This window comes from Didymella exigua (assembly GCF_010094145.1).
Source record: "Didymella exigua CBS 183.55 unplaced genomic scaffold M421scaffold_3, whole genome shotgun sequence".
In the NCBI taxonomy this organism is placed as follows: domain Eukaryota; kingdom Fungi; phylum Ascomycota; class Dothideomycetes; order Pleosporales; family Didymellaceae; genus Didymella; species Didymella exigua.
The window spans coordinates 1,003,415-1,028,484 of record NW_022984777.1 but is presented as its reverse complement, the minus strand read 5'-3'; the positions used below and the strand labels follow the sequence as shown (position 1 = coordinate 1,028,484).

At 54.8% G+C, this 25,070-nt stretch overlaps 9 protein-coding genes across 9 annotated transcripts; 6 read left to right on the top strand and 3 right to left on the bottom strand.

Annotated features, from left to right (window-relative positions):
* Positions 1-1,756: 1,756 nt before the first annotated feature.
* Positions 1,757-3,239, top strand: M421DRAFT_1518 (glutathione S-transferase; the record flags this gene model as incomplete). Its single annotated transcript, XM_033587585.1, has 2 exons — positions 1,757-3,067; positions 3,117-3,239. 2 exons carry the CDS (start codon positions 1,757-1,759, stop codon positions 3,237-3,239), a joined length of 1,434 nt encoding a protein of 477 aa, XP_033453192.1.
* A 1,624-nt stretch (positions 3,240-4,863) lies between these two features.
* On the bottom strand, positions 4,864-6,656 carry M421DRAFT_53956 (acetylcholinesterase precursor; the record flags this gene model as incomplete). The annotated part of the gene is made up of 3 exons (XM_033595172.1): positions 4,864-5,945; positions 5,993-6,350; positions 6,402-6,656. 3 exons carry the CDS (start codon positions 6,654-6,656, stop codon positions 4,864-4,866), a joined length of 1,695 nt encoding a protein of 564 aa, XP_033453191.1.
* A 678-nt stretch (positions 6,657-7,334) lies between these two features.
* Positions 7,335-9,416, bottom strand: M421DRAFT_54088 (PAP/OAS1 substrate-binding domain-containing protein; the record flags this gene model as incomplete). Its single annotated transcript, XM_033595180.1, has 2 exons — positions 7,335-8,252; positions 8,358-9,416. 2 exons carry the CDS (start codon positions 9,414-9,416, stop codon positions 7,335-7,337), a joined length of 1,977 nt encoding a protein of 658 aa, XP_033453190.1.
* Positions 9,417-10,044: 628 nt separating this feature from the next.
* On the top strand, positions 10,045-11,943 carry M421DRAFT_53162 (Rap30/74 interaction domain-containing protein; the record flags this gene model as incomplete). The annotated part of the gene is made up of 1 exon (XM_033595086.1): positions 10,045-11,943. One exon carries the CDS (start codon positions 10,045-10,047, stop codon positions 11,941-11,943), a length of 1,899 nt encoding a protein of 632 aa, XP_033453189.1.
* Positions 11,944-12,475: 532 nt separating this feature from the next.
* Positions 12,476-13,312, bottom strand: M421DRAFT_1514 (ubiquitin-conjugating enzyme E2 6; the record flags this gene model as incomplete). The annotated part of the gene is made up of 1 exon (XM_033587579.1): positions 12,476-13,312. One exon carries the CDS (start codon positions 13,310-13,312, stop codon positions 12,476-12,478), a length of 837 nt encoding a protein of 278 aa, XP_033453188.1.
* A 469-nt stretch (positions 13,313-13,781) lies between these two features.
* M421DRAFT_1513 (uncharacterized protein) lies at positions 13,782-15,337 on the top strand (the record flags this gene model as incomplete). The annotated part of the gene is made up of 2 exons (XM_033587577.1): positions 13,782-13,805; positions 13,856-15,337. 2 exons carry the CDS (start codon positions 13,782-13,784, stop codon positions 15,335-15,337), a joined length of 1,506 nt encoding a protein of 501 aa, XP_033453187.1.
* A 1,243-nt stretch (positions 15,338-16,580) lies between these two features.
* M421DRAFT_98108 (high affinity glucose transporter) lies at positions 16,581-18,367 on the top strand (the record flags this gene model as incomplete). The annotated part of the gene is made up of 5 exons (XM_033598579.1): positions 16,581-16,736; positions 16,785-17,477; positions 17,529-17,882; positions 17,938-18,069; positions 18,125-18,367. The coding sequence occupies 5 exons, from the start codon at positions 16,581-16,583 to the stop codon at positions 18,365-18,367; spliced, it is 1,578 nt and encodes a 525-aa protein (XP_033453186.1).
* Positions 18,368-18,976: 609 nt separating this feature from the next.
* Positions 18,977-21,441, top strand: M421DRAFT_416534 (uncharacterized protein). Its single transcript, XM_033591110.1, has 3 exons — positions 18,977-19,698; positions 19,758-20,644; positions 20,725-21,441. The coding sequence occupies exons 1-3, from the start codon at positions 19,289-19,291 to the stop codon at positions 21,045-21,047; spliced, it is 1,620 nt and encodes a 539-aa protein (XP_033453185.1). The 5' UTR covers positions 18,977-19,288; the 3' UTR covers positions 21,048-21,441.
* Positions 21,442-22,042: 601 nt separating this feature from the next.
* M421DRAFT_416533 (uncharacterized protein) lies at positions 22,043-25,041 on the top strand. The gene is made up of 3 exons (XM_033591109.1): positions 22,043-22,759; positions 22,812-22,935; positions 23,009-25,041. The coding sequence occupies exons 1-3, from the start codon at positions 22,329-22,331 to the stop codon at positions 24,785-24,787; spliced, it is 2,334 nt and encodes a 777-aa protein (XP_033453184.1). The 5' UTR covers positions 22,043-22,328; the 3' UTR covers positions 24,788-25,041.
* Positions 25,042-25,070: the final 29 nt, after the last annotated feature.

Here is a 25,070-nt window from a genome sequence, read left to right as displayed (position 1 = left end):
CTCAACCTGGACTGAATCTTACGGCTTCGCCACCACGCAGCGTTCACAAGCTCAGAGAAGGTGTCTTGTGTTAGTAGAGCTTCCTTTTACGTGTAGCCTTAGACCCAGATCAAACACAAAGAACAGACACAAAGAACAGCTGAATGCAGAAGGAGTGTGGAGAAGGGTGTTGCACGAAGTGTGACTGTGGAATGTAGAGGCGGAGAACGAGGTTGTCCCGAGCCAGCCGGCCGCTTTTGCACGATAGCCATCGGTGCGTATTTGTCCTAGGCGCTTGGCGCTTGGCGATTAGAGTGGTGTGGTCTGTTCACACCTCTTCACAACCACAATGTGACCTTCCGTCCTTCACGTCTCGTCGTCAGAAGGCACAACTTGCGCAAAGTACCTCCTCCAATAAGTCCCGCCCGTGTCAGCCCCGTTTCAGCAAAGTCGTGTGGAGTTGCACGGGGACCCTGGCTTAGTTGCGGTTCTGAGCCCACACGGCAAGTAGGTACAGCCGGCACGTTGGCTCGAAACCGCACAATCCCTGCAAACGATCGCGGCTCGTCATCGACTTCACATTCGCTCTTTCGGACTTGGTTGCTTCGAGATACGATTTCTTGCTCGATAAGCTCGCCTCACTCCTTTGCGGTTTGAAAGACCTTGTGTTTATACGATGATTCGTTGACGGTCCGGGCACGGAAGCAAGATTGAGCATGTGAACGAGGGGTCGAGAATTAGCAGGAAATTGCAGGTCTGCTTAAGACAGCTGCAGCTACTCGCACCCATGTCGTGCGCTGCAAATAGGCCTCTGACTTTGCGCTTCCCGACGTCAGTGTGAAGCCGGTAAGTAATGCCTAACGCATCCAACATGTCTAAAGAGTTGTCTCTGAGAACAGATAATGGCAGGCCCAGTACAACCAGGCAGGTGGGACCAAGCCAGCCTGACAGCACTGGTAGCAGAGGCTCTTGGCTGGATCTACGGGCCTCTGCTAACTGAGATCCTCTCGTCAGCTCAATTCCCGGCAGCCGTGCGGAATACAGAAGTGTAGTGTAATGGATGACCGTCCTCCTTGCATCGAGCTGCGATAAGTCGCCCCAACTTCACGGTTCTCGTGATAGATACTTAAGGTAATATGTTTGCTTGGCTGCATCCAGCATGGTGTGCAAGAATGGTTGATCTAAGAGCGTTGAGTCGAGAGCTATTGCTTCTGAAACGCAGGTGTGCTTACTGAAGTGAAAACTTTGCTCTTGGAACTGCTGTTTACACATTGACAGCTTGGCTACGGTGATTTTAAGTCGGCTATTAGCCACGACAGGTGTGGTTGCTAGCGTCTAGATCGGGCGAAGGGCTTGGTCCCGTACACGCTTCGGCTTGCTCGATCAAGAATATTGCGAAACGTACAGCGAATCGATGATATTCGGTCACATCGCCTGTTTTTTTCAATAATGATTCGACGTCGACATTGCACGCTGATCTGCACCTAGGTCTGGTGTGACGTCCGGAAAGTGCGGGGTAGCTCCCGGTGAAAGGCAGGGCTGATGACTCTGAGATCTACATCGTAGTACAAAAACCTCGCAAGAGCTGAAGCGTGCTCAGCAGGCCCAAACGTTGCAATTCTCCCTCACAACTTGTAAACATTTGTTCCAAGATGACGATTCAAGTTTACTGCGACCCTTGCACGGTCAACTCCCGCAAGGTTCTCGCTGGGTTGGAGCAGATGAAGGCATGATCTTCTACCTGTCATCCAAATCACCGAAAGTAGCTCTGACAGAGATGCAGGCGGACTATAACCAGAACTTCATCAACTACTTCACCGGCCAGCACAAGAGTGAAGAATACAAGAAGATCAACCCACACGCAACAGTACCATCTGCCACAGATGGTGACCTTACCATTACGGAATCGAACGCTATCTTGGCATATGCTGCGGATGTCTCAGGAGCTGATTCTATGTATCCCAAGGACATTAAAAAACGTGCACTAGTCAACAAATGGCTCCTCTGGGAGGCATCTCAGTGGTTCCCTTCATGCTACATCTACCTTGTTGAGTATGTCGTCAAGCCCTTGTTGCAGGCTGAGCCCGACCAGAAGATTATTGATGGCGAGTCGGAACGATTCAACACGCTCGCCGGAATCCTCAACGATCAGCTTAGCACAACCAGGTGGCTCACCGGAGACGACGTCACCATTGCGGATTTCGCTGTTGCGGCGCCAATGCATCTCCATGAAGCATCGCGCTTTCCTCTCGAAAAGTACCCCCATCTTAAGCGATGGATGACGGAAGGCATGGAGCAGCTTGATAGCTGGAAGAACACACAAGGCCCTGTCAACAAGGCACTTCTGCCCAACAGCATCCCCGACCGGCAGAGCAACGGACAGTCCAATAGTGCACAGTCTGATGTACGTACTACCGTGAACTACACGCAAGCGGTAGACCAGCTCACAGAGCTCTACTTCTACGAGACCGAGAAAGCTAAGGGCATTCATGAACCAGGCGACTCGCAAGTAGAGATCTCGATCTCAGACGGCTGGCCGCGCGCAAACGACTTTACGCTCGACAAGAACGGCTTTGCACTGCGCAACTTCAAGGCCAAGCATAATGAGTGGAATGACGAACAGAGCGTGCGTAATGGTTTCTATCCCGAGGTTGTCGAGTTTTTGAAGAAGGAGTTGGGCGCAAACCGTGTCCTTGTCTTCGATCACACAATACGCACCGAATTTAATGCCCAGAAGGCGCTCACAGACGAGAGGAACACATCTCAGCGTTCCCCAGTAATGCTTGTACACTGCGACTACACGGCTGAATCAGGTCCCCTACGCGTCCAGCAGCTGCTCGGCGACGAAGCTGAGGCTCTACTCAAGCGCCGCGTAGCTTTCATCAACGTGTGGAAGCCGATCAATCGCGTGGTCGAGGAGCGCCCCCTCGCAATGTGCGATGTGCAGTCTTGCGAGGACAGTGACTTCTTCAAGCTGCATCTGAGATACCGTGATCGCAACGGAGAGAACTATGTGATGAAGTATTCACCCGAGCACAAGTGGTATTATTTCCCGAGGATGACCCCAGAGCAGGTCATTCTCCTGAAGGTAATCATTATGCGATTGCTTATTGAGCCCTGCTGACGAAGTGCAACAGACATATGACACTTCCCCCGACGTTGCTCGCTTTGTGGGGCATACCGCGTTCCAAGATCCGACCAGTCCTCCAGATGCACCGCTTCGCGAAAGTGTCGAGATTCGTACGATCTGCTTCTACTAGGGGAACCCAGCGACTCATTTTGAATTTCGCTTGTCTAGCCCGGCATGAAACAATTGACACTCCAATTAGATGTTGCTTGTAGTCACAGCGTTGCCACTGTGAAACAAGTGTCCGTGTTATCTATCTCTTTGTTGCTTTACTGAGAACTTCGTATGCAACAGCAAGCACAGCGGCGTATCTACTATTCATCAGGTCCGTCACCTTGGCTTACTTTTCTGCCACTTTCATCAACAGGATGCTGTAACCTCATGAGATCCACACCATGCCTTACAATATTCCAGCATGAAGGCTTGGCCGGTTTTATACCCTGGGTCGTTTAATACAATGTACGAGTCCTGTTCCAGTACGCAACAGGACTCGTACATTACCCATCAAGCTCACATACGATCACCGGTGCCAGGACTTCTAAACATGACTAATCCTCATCTGCTGTGTGCTAAGAGGTATTCGAAGCTTCAAGGTTTGCAACAATATCTCAGGTAAGGACCTGTTAACTGCAGTCTTCCGGTGTGTGCGCCTATTTCGTCTGCAAGGAAGGAACACAATCGTAACAAGGGAAAAAATAGTAAGTAACCTATTGACAATACAATTCCTAAAATTAATTCTTTGTCCAGATCAAGGCCTAAAATACGTATAGCAGCTACGGTAGCGCTGTTGGCAGAGACATTGCTTAAAGGTAAAATGCTATTAAAGTTGTATTTCAAGCAAAGCTTGTAAGCATAGGTTCTATGAGGTTAATTTCCTTACAACAAAATTAACCTCTTGTAACAACGCAGGCAAGAAGACAGTATCCAAAAGCTGTAACAACGCGCTACCAACAATGACCTGATACAACTAGGTTAACAGTCTAGTGACTCATGACCATGGCCCTTGTCGCATGGCATGAGGTCGCACTAAACTGCCTCCAAACCCTTATATATAAGGAGCAAGGAACTGTAGTATTATAGAATAGTTTTTCTGTATCCTTTTGTACAAGACCTATAGGTGTAGAGAATATATCCTAGTGTTCTTATCATCCTAGCACTCCTATATGCCTCGTAGCGGATTCACACCTATTCTGGATATCTCTCTTCTTGCCTGCGTCGTTGCAACATAACCTATATTACGCTCTTTGCGTAAAGAATTAGCTATATCAGCTACTGCAGCTAGCTAGGGGGCAAACCCTCTTGCATCTAGGTCAAGTATATGCTGAACAATCACCTCCTCCTCTTTCTTGTCTAAGTTCCTTAATTTAGGCATATAATCTGCTTGTGCAGGTTGTCTAGTGTGTTGATTGCGTAGTATCCTGTATAGCGCGTTATAGAGGGCTGCAGCGCGTTGCAGGGAGAGTGTTGCGTCTTGTTTGATAGCCTAAAGCGCAAGGTGTATCTAAGCTTCCTTTAAAGGTCCTGATTCGCGTTGTTGTTGTGGCATTGTGTGAGAGGGTCGAGTATTGGTGGGGTCTTGGCAGAGTGGACGACTCACCCGTCAGGTACGTCATACTGCTGTATATTGTGGTTGAGTTATACTTTTGAAGAGGTGGGCAAAGTTGGTGGGGTGCACGGCTCGCTTGTATGCGCGGCTCGCTTGTAATCTACGTTATGTTACATACATCTAACATAGCCTTTGACTTACTTAAACTGTTCTACCTTTTGTACGCCTGAAGGTTGTTAGCATTAATGAGATCAATGCCCTCCTTCCTCCACGTGTCTACCTCCACATGGCTCGTAACATTCGCATCAAACACATAGTCTTGTGGGTTCGCAACATCATATGCAGGCCACGTGTTCTCAGGGCCATTCCACACACCGCCCTTGCGCCACGAGTTGGGTTCCAAGTCACTGACAAAGCTGACCCAGCTGCTGCTCATGAAGCGGCTGAGATCGCGGTAAGACTGTGTCTTGTTGGTGAAAGGTGGAACCGCGATCGGCGCGTATCCAACTCCGAGAAGGTTGAGGAAGACAAAGCTGACTTTCTGAAAATGCGTAGCACCGATGACGGGCGAAATGCCGGCGGGGATGGCGTTGAACCGATAACAGTATGCTGGTACGCCGGCTGCGGCCCATGTCTGGCAGGTCAAGCGGCGAGGGGCAATGAAGACCGAATCACCGAAGTAGCTTGCTGAGCGGCGGAATTGAGCGCCAAATGGCGAGCCCGGTCGTGCGTCTCCAAGATTTGCGACGACATTGACTGACGGATCGTCTGGGTATGCCTCTAAAAGCTGGTTTGCAAGCTCGGCTGGGACATCGTTCTCACTCATCATGAAGTTGTACAGATCTTCGGTGATGTTGACAGGCGAAGGGGAGAAGGCAGTTCCCTCGTCGCTGTTTGCGCCGCTAATGATTGGGACATGGACAAAATCGCCATTCGCCAGCTGGACAGAAGTGCGCTTCTGGATGAAGTCACCATCGACGGAGGGCATGAACTCGGTGGTGTTTAAGGTTGGGCTTGTGATATTGACGGCGGCGTTGTACTGCTCGGCAGGCAGAGCGCGCAGACAGTCAACCTGAGATGTGGCATTCACACATGGTGTGCGGCTTACGATCGCGTTGTACCAGTCGGCGTATTCCATAGGCTCGTTAAGGCGGTTGAAGTGCACCGGGTTGCCAGATTCCATAATGGCACCACGAAAGAGCTTGTCATCCCGTCCACCGTAGGCTGTGAGGTGGAAGCCAACGGATCCAGCACCTGCACTCTCACCCCACAGAGTGACTTTCTCTGGATCGCCTGGGCTATATTAACTGCAAGTCTCGACACCTAATTTTCGCCCTTACCTCCGAAACCCTTGATGTTGTCCTGTATCCATTGCAGAGCCAGTCGTTGATCACGCAGACCAAGGTTCAGCTCTCCAGACTGTTTGAGCTCCTCGCTGCCGCTCAAAAAGCCCCAAGCACTAAGGCGGTAGTTGAAGCTGACACCGATGACTGGCTTGCCAATTTTGACAGAGTTCTCTACAATGAAAGAGAGGTTGTAACGCTGGTCAACACCACTCCCCATATAGTAGCCGCCGCCATGGATCCAGAAAGCAACAGGGAGCTTCTCTTCTTCACAGCCAGCGGGACGGACGACATTAAGGTAGAGACAATCCTCGGAGACTGGGTAGCCCCACTGATCAGATCCATAACCATAGCACTATGCATTGTAAGTGCCCTATCTTCTCGCTGTTCTAATTGAAAAACATACCGCGCTAGAGTATTGCGTAGCTGGCTTTGCACCATCCCAGGTCTGATTCAAGGGAGCCGGGACCCTGAACCTCAGGTCGCCAACTGGAGGCTGCGCATATGAGACGCCGAGAAAGTAGTCCTGGTTATAATCGAGCGAGTAGACACCCTCGTATGTGCCATTTTTAACGTGCACGGTCGGGCCTGTGGCAGATGCAGGTGCACAGCTTACGACGCTGGCGTACAGACCGAAAGCCAATGCTGTCTTGCTCAACATGGTCGAGGTAGCCTGTGAAGGGAACGATGGGAGAAGCGTCCACACTGCGGCCAAACCTGACTTTTGTACTCATTCGTTTCGGACGATAGACCTCAACCTTGTTTGCGCGTTTCGGGCAACAATTGTCATTTCCCCACAGACCTAAGCGGCTCTGTGACCTCCTTGACGGCATTAGGCCCATTCAGGTACGAACCATCCGCGGGTTAAGCTTTTGCGGGGAACCCACTACTGTGGCTAGCATGCAAGCTGTGGGGCGATGGTCTTTGTTGAGCTCCTTCATTGGTCAATAACGAAAAGCCGACATTCATACGTCGGCGCAAACAGCGCCATTTGGGCTTGCAGGGATCGGGATCTGGAAACGAACGTGAGGCTTTTGAGGCTACGGTAGTTGCAACGGCAACTTTCGGATGCAGACATCGTCGCGGTGACATCAATACGACTTGTCTTGACGCGGCTTTGTTGTCAACATGACTTGTGACGTGACTCCGCCAAAGCGCCATCTTCCCTCCGCCTTGTGCAATAGAGAGGTCCATAGTCATGGTCGATAGTCCAACACATTTGCGACAAGCCGCATGAAAATACGCCTTTCGTGATTACATCTCCACTGATGCTGAACGCTTGCAACCTGGCTCCTATCACGTTTCGCGACTCGTCGTGATCAAATGCGTTTGTTGCAGGTTACTCGACTGGCTGCTCGACTTTCGTTATTGGCGCTGGAGTATCTTCGATGACTTCGTCAAAAAGTCCGCCTTCAGGTACCATACCCCTGCCAACAGCACCCAGAATCCTTCCGGCACGACGAAACTCATCACGGATCGTGACAATACCGCGATGAGTGACAGTTCTTGCGACGTTGTGATCGATCTCGAATGGGTCTTCGATTGCAAAAAGATATCGGTTTGTGACCTTCTTCTCCGCAGTGACGACGGTAGTAGCACTGACCCAGCCTTTCTCCTGTTTGCTGAGAATGCCACCGAGCGAACGAAGGGAAAGTACCTCCTGCGTCCAGTGGAAACTATTTTGACGACCATAGGCTCCCTGTGAAGCAAAGTATTGAAAGAAGCCACACAGGAGTGATGCAAGAGGCTGACGATTCTGAGTCAGTCGTCCTTCCTGTGCTGCTCGAATGATCTCCTCTTCATTGCGCCAGAATCTCACATCATAGCCGCCGATCTTCTTTACATCCTTGAAGCGTTCAGCAAGTGATGTCATGTCGATTGCTTGGGGCAGATGGTGTTGGAGATTGGGACAAACCGGTGGTGAAGTAACGTTCACAAGATAGTGAAGAACCATCAACACCCAGCCATACGAAGACAAAGTCCCTGAGTAGGCGCTGTTAATCTTGCGCCGCTTCGCCCACGACTTAACGAATAATACCATGGGCTGAACCCTAGAGTCAGTGAGAGAGTAGCAACGAAGCATGTGCGTGTTATGGATACCGAGAGGGTTGGCGAAGTTGATGTCGCACTGGATGCCGACGCCGGTCTTGGGAAAGTCGAGCGGACCTAAGACCTTCTCACGGTGCCATTGCTTTTCTCGCCGATTTTGGTTCTCTTGCGTGATTTTTGTGGCAGCCGCAGCATCAATTGCAGTCGTCTTCAAGAAGGTAGGTAGTTCTTCCACAGGAACGGGTGATACTGGCACAACCTCGTCCGCTGTTGGTTCTGCCATTGCTTCTGCTGCTGTTTGGCCGTCGCCTACCGCAACGCTAGACCTCCGTCTGGGGCTCGCGATGTTCCGTTGTTCCACAGCCTCCAAAGCCTTCTCCGTTCCAAAATCAACGGATGTAGTCAGTGGTACTGTTGGGTCAATTGGCGGCGGTGTTCGAGGATATTTCTCTTCCTCGGGTAGAGCTTCCCACTTCTTGCGCTCGTCGCTGAGAGAAGTATAAAGTGCTTCCGTTGGTGTCTGGCATACCTTCAGGATCGGAACACGCGTGCGTGTGAGCAGACGGCCGCCCATCTTTTCATCGAGCACCGCCTTTTCGAGAAGACGAGGAATTCTAGGACCAATGTCCGTCTCGTCAGCGCGTGCGGGATCCTTCCACTGTGGAACTACGGCAAGATCCATGTCAGATCCCGGTAGGCCGAAGCCTGAGCCTAAACTGCCGAATGCTACCAGAGAGATGCCCTCGATGTGATCCAGATCTTCACCGCCGTTCTCAGCGAAAGCCTGCTGGAAAACGGCCTCGAGACCTTTCCTGAACGTGTTGTGCTTTGAGAGTTCGATTTCAGTCATCCGAACCTTCGGGAGCTCGTGGTCAACGATGCTTTCCATGAATTGCACCTGCGATGCTGAGTCGATTCTGGGTCTGTGTTGATAGCCATTTTGAGCATATTGAGGACGAGTATACTGGTGAGGTCCATGGCCTCTAGTTGTTTGCCCTATCTGATTGAACCCACCTCGTGGCCGCTGTAGGGCCTGCGGGATAAGAGCATCATCTCGATGCTGCGCGTAGGCGTGATTGTGGCGAGGACCCATGCCGTTGTAGTTGCTACCAGGCCTGCCACCACGAGCAGAGGGAGATTCTATGTTCATGGCGTAGGTCTGTTCGCCTGCAGTGTTGTTGTGATGAGCATGACCGCCACGAAGAGTCGGACCTGAGCCACGATAGAAGCCGCCGCGTCCACGACCGCGTCCGCGATGCTGACGTTGCTGATTGTCAAGTTGATTCTGTTCGCCTCCCATGGTGACATTACTCAAGATCATGCCACGCAACTGGGCCTCAAGGTCCTTGGTGTTAGCAGGAATTTGATCCATGCTGACTAGCTGGCTCGCGGGGAAAGTGGTCAGTCGACGTTGTGGAGATTTCGTTTTGGCGGACTTTTAAACGAGTGCAGCAGTGGAAGTCTTGCCTCTCTCCCTGTGGTCAGGATTGTGCGGTTTTCGTGAGAGTTAGAATGTCGACAGGTTTGTCCATGGGCCTGATGGCCTGATTGTCCGTGCTCAAGCCGCAAAGATGGGATTCTGGTGTCGACGTTCTTGAGAGTCTGTGGCGGTGGTAATGTTGTCGTCGTGATTCAGACTCGCAGGTGCCAGCTGTTACACTGCCGCAGCTAAAGAGTGCTAATTGATGTTCGCGCGCACGTGTTTGCGACCAAGCTGGGTGTTATCTCCAGTCGAATGTACGAGTGATCGGAGCTGTGGAAAGTCTGGGGCGTCATTGCGCCGACTCGCCGCCGTCGTGCTTTGCCAAGCCGGGCATCCGCTAGCGCAGGCTCCAGAGTCGCTGGAAGCTGGAAGGCGCGCTGCATCGTCACTGCTCAGCTCCATCGCCCTTGTCTCGCACAAAGACTGCAACACTGCCGCCTTTCACCATCACCCACGACACCTCGGCCGCCCACTACATTCTTTTTCGGAGATATCATCTACACAATCGTTCATCATCATGAACACCCTACCCACAGCGCCGCCAGCAGCTGCAAATGGCCAGCAGCCCGCCAAGAAGAAACGCCCACGTCCCAAAGAAGGCCCTCTGCGCGCGCCTCGTCGACCGCTTGCAAAGATTACGCGCCCTCTCGTCTCTCTAGCGCAGATGAACGAGACAAACAAGCCCGCTGACGCTGCTGCCGGCGGGATCACGTCGATGGTTGCGCTCCGCCATGAGTATCAACAGGCCGGGGCAACCAGCTTCCCTCTTGTTGTCACCCGGCGCGATCTGAACGAGCTGCGGCACCACGTCATGCGACTTCAGAACAAGACGCCCGTCGACGTCCAGGACCCGAACCAGTTCGCTACGCCCATCCGCCTTCACCGCCGCGATCCTCGTGCGCCTCCCAGTGGAGCAGGCTCTCACTTTGAGGAGGAAGATACAAAGGAAGATTTGGAGGAGACTAAGGAGCGTGAAAGGATCGAGCAGCAACGAGAGGAGCGCCGCAAGATTCGAGAGGAGAACCAGGCCAAGATTGCGCCGACAGGCAAATCGAAGCCCCAGGCTTTTCAGAAGAAGACGGAGCAGAAGTACCGGCCAGACGACACACCAGAGGCCAAGAAGCGCCAGCTGCTGCGCTACGAGGAGACTTTGCCGTGGCATCTCGAAGATTTTGAGAACAGGCAGACGTGGGTTGGCACATACGAATCAGAGCTTTCCGAGACGCACGTTATGCTGTCACAGAACTCGCAAGGCCATATTCAGATGGCGCCCATCGAGCGCTGGTACAGGTTCAACGTCAAAGGCAAGGTGAAGCCCACGGGCGACGACACGGACAAGGTCATGTTCAAGGTTGAGCGCGTGCCTGGCTTCCTCAGGAACGTCGAACAGCGCGTCGCGGCGCGAGAGAAGGAGGAACACCAGCTACGAGGCCGAAACATGATGAGCACGCGAGTGGGCGGTGGTGCAGATGACGAAGGCCGCATTCGTGCAGTGCGCAACGACGAAGGCTACGTCAAACGCGAGGCTGACGCAGACGACATTGATTTCAACTTGGAAGAAGACTTTGCTGACGACGAGGAGGGCCTCAACGGACTGTTTGAGGGTGACGAGGTTGACGTCAAGGAAGCTGCTGACAAGCTGAAGCGGGACCAGCTAGCTGCGTCGCTTTGGGACCGCGATGAGAAGAGGATACAGGCAGAGGCAGAGCGCGAGGAGATGGAGTCGGAGATGGCCAAGGAACTCGAGAAGGGCTTGAGGAAGACGCTTGTGAAGCGTGGGAAGCTTTACGACTACGCCGAAAGCGACATGTCTGAAGAGTCGGAGACGGATAGCGAAACGGAGCGGCAGCGTGCTAAGGAAGAGGAAGAGAAGAAGACGGCCGAGGCGAAGGCTGCAGAGACGGGCAACGGTCCGTCTGGGACGTCGAGCAAAGGCACCAACACGCCTGTTGGGTCAGGCACTCCGTCTGGGTCTCACAAGCCGGTGGACAAGCTCAAGTCGAAGAAACGCCCCAACTCTGAGATGTCCGAGGCCAGCGGCAACGAGTCGACGCGGATCAAGAAGAAGAAGAAGAACAAGCTCAACGTTGTGCTGGGCAGCGGGTCGCCGACGGCATCTGCAAGCACGAGTCGGGCTGGCAGTCCTGCACCGATGTCTCCTGGAGGAGGAGGTGGAGGTGGGCAGGCCAAGCTGCCGACGGCCAGGGAGATTTATGATTCGCTCCCGGGCGAGGGCATGGGGATTCAGTCTCTGATTGGCATGTTCAAGGGTCGGGTGGACAAGGACAACTCCAAGGCGTTCATCTCGATTGTCAAGGCGGTGTCGAGCTTCGACAACGTGAGGAAGTGGCTCACGCCGCTGCCGCAGATGCCGAGCGAGGAGAGCATCCACGAGAAGCTCAACAAGAAGCAGTAGTAGATGTGAAGGGTGACTTCAGTGTCATGATGTGCTTGCTCGCGCGGAGAGATGATGACTCTAGAGTGTCATTGCTGGTGCTGGTCGTGGGTTTTGTGCTTGAGATGATGACTCTAGAGTGTCATGATTGGTGCTGGCTGTGGGTTTTGTGAATGAGCGTGCGGACTCTTATAGAATCACACTACTGCATGCGCCAGGTTTACTTTCTTTCATGACCCATTGATACTCGATGCAAAAAGAGTGGATCTTATAGATGAAACATGAACCGTGAACCATAAATCGCACCCTTGTAATGCAACGTTGTGTACATTGCTCCCAAGTATCAAACGCCATGTCCTTGCTCCCAGAGAGTACACCATATCCTTGCTCCCAGAGAGTACACCATATCCTTGCTCCCAGAGAGTATCCAATGCCGTGCCCTGCTCCAGTATCAAACGCCGTGTCTTTGGTCCAGTATCAAACGCCATGTCCTTGCTCAAGTATCAAACGCCGTGTCCATGCAATGCTTCCATCTTGAGGTGTGCAGGGCCGTCTAGACCGCCTGTGAGGCCGTGGCTACCGCGCCGTCGCCCAGGACGCGTGCGACCGAGATGTAAGCCAGAATGGCGCCGAATATGATCTTCCACTTATGCCTGCTCAGGTATCCCTGGCCGGCTTCCCTCACAATCTGGGCGTCCTGCACGACAGTCGATGCGCTGCCGTTTGGCCTCCTCCGCAGGCCCGCGACCTCAGGCGGGCAGTGTGGCTGTGCAGGCTGCTGTGCGGGGCGCGGCAGGCCCGTAGCCAGGTCGATCTTCTTCTCGTTCAGCCAGGCGAGGTTCTCGGTGTCGACGTCGGGCCACTCGAGGCGGAACTTGGCGCCGCCGTCGCCCGCCTTGATGCCGCCGATGCCGCGGGCGGTGGTGGCCGGGGCAGTCTGGATGGAGCCGCCGCCGGTGGTGTTCCACCAGCGGGTGCGGCGGGCAAACAGCTTGCGCTCGTGGTCGGTGGCGCGCACGCTGCCCGTGGTCATCTCCTCGCTGGTCATGAAGCTCAGCAGGCCGGTCAGGATGGTGCTGACCTCCCAGGCCGGGTTGAAGCTCTTGGGGTGGAAGTCGGAGATGCTGAGGCATAGACGGGTGCTGGGCTGGAAGCGGCCCGAGGGCGTGTGCATGCGGATGGCGGGCGGGGCGAAGGGGTAGTCGGGCGGGAACATGAGGGTGCCCCAGTACTGGCCGCCCTCGTAGGGCGTCTCGGGCGGGCCGGTCAGGATGTAGTGCCACTCGAGGATGTTCTTGTCCGAGGGGTGGGCGACGATGTAGGGTGGCGGCGACTTGGCCATGGCGGCGTACTCTTTGGTGAGGCGCTTGGTGGCTGCGGGCGTGGCCATGGCGGGGGGTGGATGGGATGGAGAAGGAGAGGGTGGGCGGTGGTGACGTTAACGAGAGGGTATCAAGCAAACGGGTGGAGGGAGGAGGGTGTACAGAGAAGGGAACCAAGTCGCGGCAAATGCTGAATAAACTGCGCTGTGCCACGGTTGGTGAAAGGGGAGCGGGTGGCTTGGTGGGAGTGGCTGTGTGGGTCGGTGAGGCTAGCTTAGTAAGAGCAAGACTGGCTTAGTAAGAGCAGCTCGCTGAGTCTGGCTTGGTGAGGCTGGCTCGCGGGTGGCTCGAGGCTGGCTTAGTAAGAGCAGCTCGACCGGCTCAGAGCAGCTCGTCTGGCTCAGAGCACCTCGATTGGCTTACTAAGAGCAGCTCGACCGGCTCAGATCAGCTCGAGTTCCTCGACTGGCTTACTAAGAGCACGACTGGCTGCCAGACTTTTGGCCCAGATCCCAGCTGCCCTTAGCAACCGCTCCGATGGCGTCGCCCATGGAAGACCATGTACGCGCCCGCGACTTTCTGCGGCCGCCGCATGACTGACCACGCCGCAGCTCTTCGCCCGCCTGCAGCACAAGACGGACGCGGCCGCGCTGCAGCGCCAGCAGGACGCCCTCAGCTCGCGGCAGTCCGCGCAGGACCGCCGCTCGCAGGACCGCCTCGCCGAGCTGGTCCAGGATAACGCGTCGCTGCCCGTGACCATCCGCTCCGTACGCGTCCTGCACGCCCACCGTACGCGCCGCGGCTTCCTCGAGCGCGCCGTCGGCCCCGTCCTGAGCGCCAGCGGCCCCGACGGCTGCACGCTCGAGGACGCCCTGGCCGCCGTCGGCGCCGCGGCCGACAGGCTGGACCGCTTCGGCATCTTCAAGGCGCCCGTCGCCGTCTTCCTTGACCGGCCCGACCCGGCGACAGCCGACTCGTCGCCCACGGACGTCGACGTCTACTTGGCGGCCCACGAGCGCGGCCGCTACACGGTCAAGACGGGCACCGAGGCGGGCGCCTCCGAGGCCGACGCCTACGTCCACGCCGAGCTGCGCAACCTGTTCGGCGGCGCCGAGACGCTCAACGCCCACGGCTCGCTGGGCACGCGCACCCGCTCCGCCTACTCGCTGGCCTTCGACACGCCCGTCGCTAGCCGCCCCGACCTCCGCTGGCAGCTGCACGGCTTCGCGAGCTCCGCGCTCAAGCCCTGGGCCGCCCATGAGCTGCGCCAGCGCGGCGCCACCACCCGCCTGCTGTGGCGCTCGGCCGCCGGCCACGAGCACGCGCTGACCTACGCCGGCGTCTGGCGCCAGCTCACCGCCCTCGCCCCGCACGCATCGCCCACGGTGCGCGCCGACGCCGGCGACTCGTTCAAGAGCAGCCTCACCCACTCCTGGACTAACGACCGCCGCGACAACCCGCTGCTGCCCTCGCGCGGCTACCTGCTCAAGACAGTCGCCGAGCTTGCCGGCCTCGGCGCCCTCGCCGGCGACGTCTCGTTCCTCAAGACCGAGGCCGAGTCGCACCTCGCCCTGCCCGTCGGCGCCACCGGCATCACCCTGACCGCCGGCCTGCGCGCTGGCCTGCTCTACCCGCTCGCCCGCAACGCCAGCACCATCAATGACCGCTTCCAGCTCGGCGGGCCCAACAGCGTGCGCGGCTTCCGCCTCGGCGGGCTGGGCCCCCACGACGGCGCCGATGCTGTCGGCGGCGACCTCTTCGCGGCTGGAGGCGCCAGCCTGCTGCTCCCCGTCCCGCGTGTCGGCAAGGACACACCGCTGCGCCTCCAGGCCTTCATCAACGGCGGGCGTCTCCTCGCCCTCAAGCCCGCCAAGTCAGAGGACGGCACCTTGGCCGCTGACGCGCGAGAAAGCCTCAAGCAGGCCTTCCGAGACCTGAAGGAGGAGCTGCCGAGTGCCGCCGCCGGTGTCGGCCTGGTCTACGCGCACCCTCTCGCGCGGTTCGAGATCAACTTCAGCCTGCCGCTGGTCATGCGCAAGGAGGAGCAGGGCCGCAAGGGGCTGAGCTTCGGGGTGGGAATCGAGTTCTTGTAGGTGTACATACGGTATCGTGTACTAGTATTAGACGGCTAGCGTGCAACCCTTCTTCCATGTCCTCCTCACAACCACCGATTCATGGCTGACCACCTGCTCCTCGGGTGACGTCATTCTTGTACAAGCTGCTTGCCCCTTGCTCTGTTGTACTGAAACTCGGGAACAATGGCCGTGAAACTAGGTACTTGATGCCTCTTCGCGGCCGTAGGGTGCCATTCCCCAACAAGGACTCGATGCGCTTCCTCATTCCTGAATGCTTGCAAGCCACGACAGCTTGGTGTCTGGGCGAGGTCAGCAGCGCGATGCGCCGAGAGCTCGGGACGTTCGTACGTGGAAGCCAGCTAACCGCATCCGCCCAAGACCGATTCCGCGTAGCCAAACGCCTCCCGCCATGATCGCAACCTCATTCAACGTCTGGGACGTCCAACCGCAAGCGAGCAGAGAGTAACACCAAACCTCTTCATCTCGCGCCACCACATGCCCCGGTGATACTACTCCAGGGCGGCGACTGAGCAGTAGAGGCCTTACGAGCGGGGTCGCGACTTGCCATCACTTCCACCCTGCATCAAGACTCTCAGGGCATTCGATCAATTTGGCGCGCAGGGATCAAAGCTTGGTCAACGCCGAGTGCCCAGACGGATGATACGCTCCTGCGCACAGCTTTGGGACATGATTGTTGTTGGCTGTGCCAATCTTCTCCTTCGCTCTCGCGGGCGACCTGACTCTCGCGTCATGTGGCAGCTGCGGTTAATCTGACGGAGCGCCTTGCGGTTGGCCACATCCACTGAGAAATCCTCTGATCCAGCCGTGTCGGATGTATGAGACCGTATAACGATCTGCCCTACCATAGACTGCCTCGCTCAGTTAGTTGCCCGTCATATTGACTGCTTCGCGCTTCGAAGCAATCGTGGAACCACTGCCCCGGACGACGTTAAAATTGTCCCAGCCAGACGATGATCATTGGACTTTTTTCCTTGCACTACTCTAGGATCAGTGGACCGGTTCTCGCATGCACAAACGCTTGTTGCGGGGGCTGCAGCCTGGGCACAGCGCCTCTTTGCAGGGGTATGGTGAAGGTGCTACTGGGCTCAACGGCGACTGGAACAAGAGTGAACGCATCCAACCCGGTGGAATCACGCCTGTGGCAGGTCCTCTCCCTCTATAAAGCATCACGCAACCCCACCTTGAGTAACCGCATCAGATCTCCCGTCTTCCCACCCAAGCCATTCCACTGTCTGGCAGGATGAAGACCTTCTACAATGTCTACGCCATTTGTGGCTTCGCCGCAATTGGCGGTGGGCTTTTCGGTTTCGACATCTCTTCCATGTCCGGCGTGCTAGGAACTCCTGCATACAGGAATTATTTTGGACGTCCTGCCGGCACCAGTCAAGGCGGTATTGTAAGCAAATCGTCTTGGACGCATCGATCGTCCACTAACGCCAGATAGACTGCTTCCATGCCCGCTGGCTCCCTCTTCGGTGCTCTCTGCTCTTCTTTTCTTGCCGACCGCCTGTCGCGTAGGACCGCTATACAGATCGCTGCGATTATTTGGTGCATTGGCGCCATCCTGCAGGCCTCCGCCAACGGTGTTGCTCTCCTGTGTGTCGGCCGTGTCGTCGGTGGATTTGCCGTCGGTATCTGCTCTGCCATCGTTCCCGTCTACCAGAGTGAGATCGCGCCCAAGGAGATCCGTGGTCGCGTCGTCTCCCTCCAGCAGTGGGCTATCACATGGGGTATCCTGATCCAGTACTTCATCCAGTATGGCTCTTCATTCTACGACGGTGGCGTCGACAATGAGTTACAGGGTACCGCCGCCTTCCGTATTCCTTGGGGTATTCAGGCGGTTCCCGGTGCCATTCTCTTCCTTGGCCTATTCTTCTTCCCTAAATCGCCGCGCTGGCTTGCCTCGAAGGATCGCTGGGAGGAGGCTCTCACCGTTCTTGCCCATCTCCACGGCAACGGCGATAAGAATCACCCAAAGGTCCTCGCCGAGTACCAGGAAATCGAGGAAGCTCTTCGCTTCGAGCGTGAGGAGGCTGAAACTAGCTTCGCTGCTCTTGTTAAGCCCCGCATCCTCAAGCGTGTCATTCTCGGCATGTCCATTCAGATGTGGTCGCAGCTGTGTGGTATGAATATCATGGTAAGTTCTTTGCAGATCTTTCCCAGCCACGAAACACTAACGACATCGCAGATGTACTACATTGTATTCATCATGCGTGGTGCTGGTATTGCGGATGAGCTCCTCACCTCATCCATCCAGTACATCATCAACGTCGTGATGACTTTGCCCGCTATCCTTTACCTAGACAAGTTCGGCCGTCGTCCTGCGCTCCTGGTCGGTAGCTTCTTGATGATGACCTGGCTGTTTACCACTGGCGCCCTTCAGGCCTCCTACGGTGTTCCTAACCCAAACGAGAGCGACAGGGACATCTCGTGGATTGTGCCACAAGAGCATCCCGGCGTCTCCAAGGCCATTGTCGCCTGTTCTTATCTCTTTGTCGCTTCGTTCGCCACAACCTGGGGACCCACGTCATGGACGTATCCTGTGAGTCTCTAGCAGCATTTTGATATGGATAATGATAAGCTGACCCAATTCTTAGTCTGAGATCTTTCCCGCCAAAGTTCGTGCGAAGGCCGTGTCTCTCGCTACTGCCGCGAACTGGACATGGAACTGTATTCTGGCTTTCGCCGTCCCTCCTCTTCTCTGGAGCATCAACTGGAAGATGTATATGGTGAATACCACCCACACGACGCCAGATGAAGAGAGGAAGCTGACCAGATATTTAGATTTTTGCCACATTTAACGGTCTTGCCCTCATTCACATGTTCTTGGCGGCACCTGAGACCAAAGGGAAGACGCTCGAGGAGATGGACTCTGTGTTTGACAGCGGTATTCCTCCCTGGAAAGCTGGCAAGATCGAGTCGCGCCTTGATCAACTTCAACGCGACATCGAAGCTGGAAATGTCAAGCCCAACCACAGCAAGGGTCCCGGTCAGATCGAGAACGTTTCCCATGAGCCCAAGGTCTGAGTCGTCCTGGGCTCTTGAACCTCCGAGACGTTGGATAACCAGATCTTGAGGTGTGGTTCCTGCACAGCGATCAGGGTTGTGTAAAGGTGATTAGCTGAAGGTTTCTCAACGCTCCATGGCTACGATGTTTGTACATAGCTGAAAAGTCATGACGACTCATTTCCGGCCTTTGTTGTGGCAGATAACCAGCTTATTCGTCCTCGACACTGGTGGCCCCACTATGCACCGACAGTGGGACACCAAGTTTTGAAAGTCCATTTCAGGACGTTGAGTGAGTTTTGATAACCGAATACCAGCATAGGCCGAACACATGGGCGTGGTTATACAGCGATACTTACCCTCGGTCGTAGCGAGGGTGAGCTTGTGAGGCCTGAGACTCAGGGGTCGGCCAACTTGTACAATGTACATAAATTCATGCACGCAAGCTGCAAGGGCGGATGCGGAGACACTAAATTGGTGGGCAAGCGTGAGGCAATTGCGCGGCGACAAGCTTTGACGAGATTTGTGTAAGGCGCATTTGGCCTTGAGCCAATGAGAGATTTTGCCACCGATACCGCTTCCATTTCTAGGGTCTCGTACGCGAACCTTTCCAATACAACACCATCCAGAGTTACCGCCTTCTTTCTAAACTCATCAATTGAGTGTTTGCATCTCTGGGTCAATAGGGCTGTGCCCTTGGCCATCGTCACTTCTACAACATACGTACTCTCTTACCTCTTCGTTTGGATGTTCCTGCGGCCTAAAGATTAACTGCCGACGATTAGATGCCGGCAAAGTCAGCAGACCACTCATGTCTTTCACCTTTCTATCCATGGCAACAATTTGCGATACCTTTCACGACATCCATAACATAGCAATACCAGCATATTCACAACTTCCTGAAACAAGCGACACGGGCAAGTCCGGAAGCAAGCAGCCGCCATGGACAGCTCCGCGATCACATACGCTACGTCGAAAGACTGGGTCGACATCATGAAGAATAGAAGTAAGGTGCGAATGCACGAGCTCATTGAGCGCCTCGGTCTTAGAGCAAAGTGGTCGTCCAACAAGCGAGGCAAGACCAACTTTGAGTCCGCGTTAGTCCGGGAATTGGTGCAGGACATGGCGGACATCGTGAATACCCTGCCTAAAGAGTCGGATGATCTCATGAAGTGTCTGAGCGAGGAGCATAGCCTGAGATTCGAGGTAGATGCGCTTCTGGACAAGCATGGGAGCAGGATTTGGGGTCGCGTCGGTGACCGAGAACATCTGATCACCGCGAATGAGCCTGGCGTGGAAGAGAGCCTCTACCCAAGAGACCTTTACGTTGACAGCGAAGAAGACAAGTCACTGTAGGCAATACCGGGACTTTAACAGTGAAGATAGCTCACCGCTGACACATTCTATGCAGCATACACAAGCTTTTACATTGGTGGATTGGACTCAAGGCATGCAATGTCATCCTGGCACGTGAACGTCTTGATCGCGAACGAAAGAAGAAGGAAGACAGTCGGAAAGCCAGAGCTGAAGCTGAAGTCAACGGACAGAATGCGACTGGCGAGAGCAGTACGCCCGCGTCGTTCGTCGCCCTCGCACCAAATTCCGTGTTCCAAAGTGAGACAGGGTCACGTGGAAGCCCCATATCCACCACTGCAATGCTGACACCTCCAGAAGCAGGTGGCAGTCCGGTTGCAGGCCCTCGTGAGGGCCCCGGTTCTGTACCTGTCAACGGTGGTGCAACAGGTGAGAGCGGCATCTCAAGATCGTCGACCCCAAATGAACAGCAGCCCGCGAAAGTCGTCAACGGCGTGTGGGAAAGACTTGCAGCAAGAGAAAGTGGCAGCTCTCATCAGGCAAATGCATACTGGGCTGCTGCAAATGCGACCCCACCGCAATTGGCAGACAGTAAGATTGCTGTGCAACAGCAAATTGCGCAAGCAAATCAAGCAGTTGTCGACAAACAGATAAGCGTCGAAGTTGCCAAGCTTGTCGCGAGTTTCCGCTCTGATGACGCGGCCACTGAGGATGTACCCCAACGTAACGCCAGTGTACCGTATCCGGGACTAGACTACGACACTTTGAGAGCGCTCCGAGCGCTCATCTACAACGAAGAATGCAGCGTGCAATGGGACGAGGAAGCACTTCTCAACCGGCTAGAGAGAACTTGGAGAGAAAGTGTGCGAGCCGACTCTGATAAGATGATCCAAAACATTCCGGTCTTCATCGCTAGGGAGCGAGCCATCCTTACGTGGATAGAGCTTAGACGACATCTTGCAGCGCTCGACCGTGCAGACAGACGTAAGTTTGTCTCGATATTACACTTGCCAATAGTTATCGAGTTTCAAGACCCGGTCATCTCAATACTGACCAATCGATAGGTTGGAACTCCGAGGGCCAAAGCGCGCCCGAGATTGAGAGACGTATCCAACAACACAGAACGCTTATGGGCGCCACACAAACCATCATCGCTAATTTCGACGATGTCGGGCAAGGCTTCGGTCTTGGCCATGGACTCGTAGTTGACAGAGATGAGCTGTTGCGCCAAGCTTTTGTGGTCCTCGCTGGCGAGAAATATGCGGTGGAGATGCGGTGGAATCCAATTGAGTTCACAAGAGTCATCAGCTGGCTAGGAGAAAGTCTCGAGCCCTTTCGCAGAACCGAAGAGGAAGAAGGAAGGGGTACTCTGTGGTATGTTGCGTAGTGCACTGCCGGGGCACAGACTGCCTCTAAGAATATTCATGTACATGTTACTGTTTTAGGCTGCAGCGTTCAGGGCACTTGTCGATCCAATGAGCCAGCACTATCGGATTCGGGTAATCGGCCATACATGTTTCAGGGTATTTCATTATGTTCTGGGATTGTGTAGGATTGCGCTAGAGCTCGTGCGGCAGGCCGTTGGAAAACCCTTCGCAGCGCATGGCAAGGGACGCGACGCTACTCATGTACGCTTTAGGGAAAGTCTTAGGTGTACGTCAAGCTCGGGGTATGTTGGCGAGCAGGCGGGGTGACATTATGTTCGCTAGGCGTAGTATTGCCGAGGGCGGACGTCGTACGTCGCATACAATCATGCCTAAATCGTTATTTTATGTGTCGCATTGAAAGTACACACGTCCCGAGCGCACAGACAGGGATTGCCACAATCAATACATGTGAGATGTGCGTCGCCTCAACTCACACCCTGCACAGGGTAAGTGAAGAGTAAGAGAGGTAGCGGCACGTTCCGGCTCTTACATTGTACAATAGCGAATCGATCGGATAGCCTTATTCCGATGTTACACCGACGAGCAGGCCCTGGACCATACGCGAGTAAGAACCCAAAAACGATACGACGGCGTCATAGACGCATTTGTGCTTGACGAAAGCATGGCAGCTATGCCTATTCGTTGATACAGAGGCGACCATTGCTTACCCTGGAACGTCATTCGGAAATTTTGGCCCAAGCTAGCATAACCCGTACACGTATGGACACGATTGTACGGTAGCTGATTTATTTGCTGTTATGCTAAACAACCACAAGCGTCGTACACCAGAAGCAAGGGCGCAGTAGCCCGCAATTCCCGGCCCAATGGAAAAGGAGTGGTAGTATGATTACCCAAGGGGTGGCGGCGAGTCATACCGTGGGGACGCGTACTCTATGGCATCGGCCAGGACTCGCTCGCTTCCTGGGTGATCTCTTCCTTCCTGCTACCAGGCCTGCTTGACACTTGTGACCACGACTTCCATCTGTCATCAGCAACTCTTGACGTGCTCCGCGCAGTGTATATTCGGAGATTGTACGACCCGGTGTCTGAGACAGCAAGAACCCGAACTTTGTTGTTGCGAAAAGCAAAGGCAACCCGACTAGCGGAACGTTTACGCTAGCTAGTAAAACTCTCCTTTACGTTACCCGAGTCTCACGCCAACGCGTCCACGTTTGGTGTGCGCCATCTCCCCATTACTTTTCATCGTCACCATTTTACCACCCACTGGGACATGCCTCATCATGAGCTCGAAGGACAATTTGGCCCTGGATCTGGAGCACGGCGTGCGACGATGGGATAGGCAACGATGGATCAGCGTCTTCAGCAGCCACTCGCCTACCATTCGGGAGGTGACTGAATGCTTGGGGTTGGGCTTATCCGCATCCAGCTCGACGACGAACCGCGGGATTCCCAAATTCGACAATCCGGACTATCGCAAAATCTCGAGTGAAGTCACAAAGCTGTCAAAAGAATTGCCGAAGGAGAGAGATCTCTTGCTCGATTTCGCTGCAGATCCGCACAGCTTAGACGCCGAGCTGGAGGAGCTGCTCGGTACTTACGGACCCGCTATCTGGGGCAGGGATGCCGATCGCAGCTGTCTCCTCACCCCCGATCCAACCAAGAAGACCTACAACAAAGATTTGTTCTACGAGGATGCAGAACACAGGGAAATGTGAGCATGCATCTGGATTCACGATGCGACGCCATTTTGCTGATGCATGCAGACTCAAGATTCACTTGCATCGATGGTTCATCATCAAGGCATGCTACTATATTAGGAACATGAAGCTTAAGAGGCCATTCGGCGCTAACGACTACGAAGCCCTGGCTGACCTGGAGGGCGAAGGTGTAAGTGCAGCATCAGTCCAAGGTCACCTGCTTCGGGCAAGTTAAGGTTGTGTGGATGCTTACGCGGCTACAGTCACGACATGGAACGCCACTATCACTTTCGCCGCCTCAACCTAACACATCCGCCAGAGCTGACCTCGACGTTAGACACGTCCCTCATCTCAAGAAACGCAAAAGCTCTGCCTATCTAGGTGTAGGGTCAATGTCAGATGGTGAAGAAAATCTTCCCTTGTCTGCTAAGCGACCCTACAACTCCATGCCAGCAGGAACTAGGAGTGCGAGCCCTAGGAAGTCACTGAAAGGTCTAAGTGGTTCAAGCCCTGGCAGCACCGAGAACCTGCCTCATTTTCCAGTGCGACCTTTTGATCAGAACCATCATCTCTCGCCGACCCCGAATGCTGGCCCTGAATCTGCTCGCGTTCAGCTGAGCCCAATGTCAAGTAACGATGTGAATGGCATCTCTGGACCCCCTGCAGCTGCACCGGTCCCTGCTGGAGGGTTTACGGCTGTCAACACGGGCAGCTTCACCGCGGTTAGCACTGCCGGGCCTCCTCCGCCAGTCAGGGACTCCTCGAATGAACCGCTGCAGGCACCTTCACGAGCACCATCACTCGATTCAAAGATGACCTCGCCGACGCAGACCCGTACAGAGCCTCGCGCAGAGCCTCGCGCGTATACAAGTCCCTACGATACAGCGTCTCGGATTGCGAACAAAACACCAGCGCAGGCAGACCCTCGTTCAGTACATTCGACCGAACCGCCAGCTCCAGGTCCTGGCTCTCATGCTGTGAGCTCACCTAGGCCTACGAACGGTGCTGCCAGTCGAGAATCATCGATAGCTCAAGCACCCCCACAGAGCATGTTCGGACCTCATACCGCTACACAACTGCATCCTCAGCCGCAGAGCTCGCCACGCAGCCAAGCCACGCAAGTCAAGATCTGTCCTGAGAGCGAGACGCCCAACCCCACACCCACCAAATCCCATGTTCCACTGCACCAGCATCAAGGGCCAGTTTCGCTTCCAAGCCGTACCCACACACCCGGCAGCCATCACATCAGCCGCTCCATCGCTCCTCAACCTCGCAGCAGATCCAATACCCCGTTCATGCAGGACACAAATGCCCAGGCGGTCAAGCAGCTCACTCAGCAGATAGCGCCTGCACCCGCACCTACGGAGCTACACACACCCATCCATGGTGTGCGGATCGTTCCTGCAGTAGTTCCGACTGGCCAATCCCAAGTCGTGCAGCCTCCCGTGCCCGGTCCAGCTCCCGTGCAACCCCCGCAACCAGTGCTGAAAAGCCAGCATGTTGAAATTCCTCTTCAACACCATCCTAGGCCTCTCGTCCCTATCAACGACCTGCGTTTGCTCCAGTGTGAGGTGCTGGCTTGTGTTGTTCAGTATCTGTTTCCGAACTCGAGGTCGCCACCAGACGAAGGACTTGTCATCAGTCGGATCCAAAATCTCTGGTACCTCGGAGAAGCTCTGTTCCGCGCCGAACTAGGTCCGCATTACGATATCTGTTCTCGCATTCTGGCAGCCTGGATACATGAGAGGCAGGTAATAGCCAGCCTTCGCCACTCGCTGCTCGCTCACCCTGGAGTTGGCGCCGCTGGCCTTATGGATCGACTGCTGGCCATGAACGATCTGCGAATCATACGATTGAAGTGGAAGAACATGAGTTCTTTAGATGGCGTCAGCCCCGAGGACTTGCTCTGTAGAACCTTCACAGTCGTGGGCAATACAGAGAACACGGAATACATGTTCAAGGAGGGTCTCGATCGGCTGAACCGGGGCGTATTCGAGTTCCTCCGCACGGAAGACGCGAAGATTGTGGTGCACAAGAGATAGCAGTGCGCTGGGCCTCGATCCTTTCATTACTAGAGCCACGGCTGTATTAGTAGTTTCCTCTGTCCAAAAAGCGAGTACAGGCAATTTGTACTGTCGATTAGCGATGGCGTTCAGGGAATATTGCATCAGGCTTCGAGGCGTCCTCATTTGTACAGGATTAGCAAATATCAGCGGATTGTGTTGGGGCAGTCTAGCACATGCACATCAGCAGCTGCTACAGACATGTAGGCTTTGTCAATCAAATGAATCAATACACACAGTCTCACAATGCATGATTGGTGAG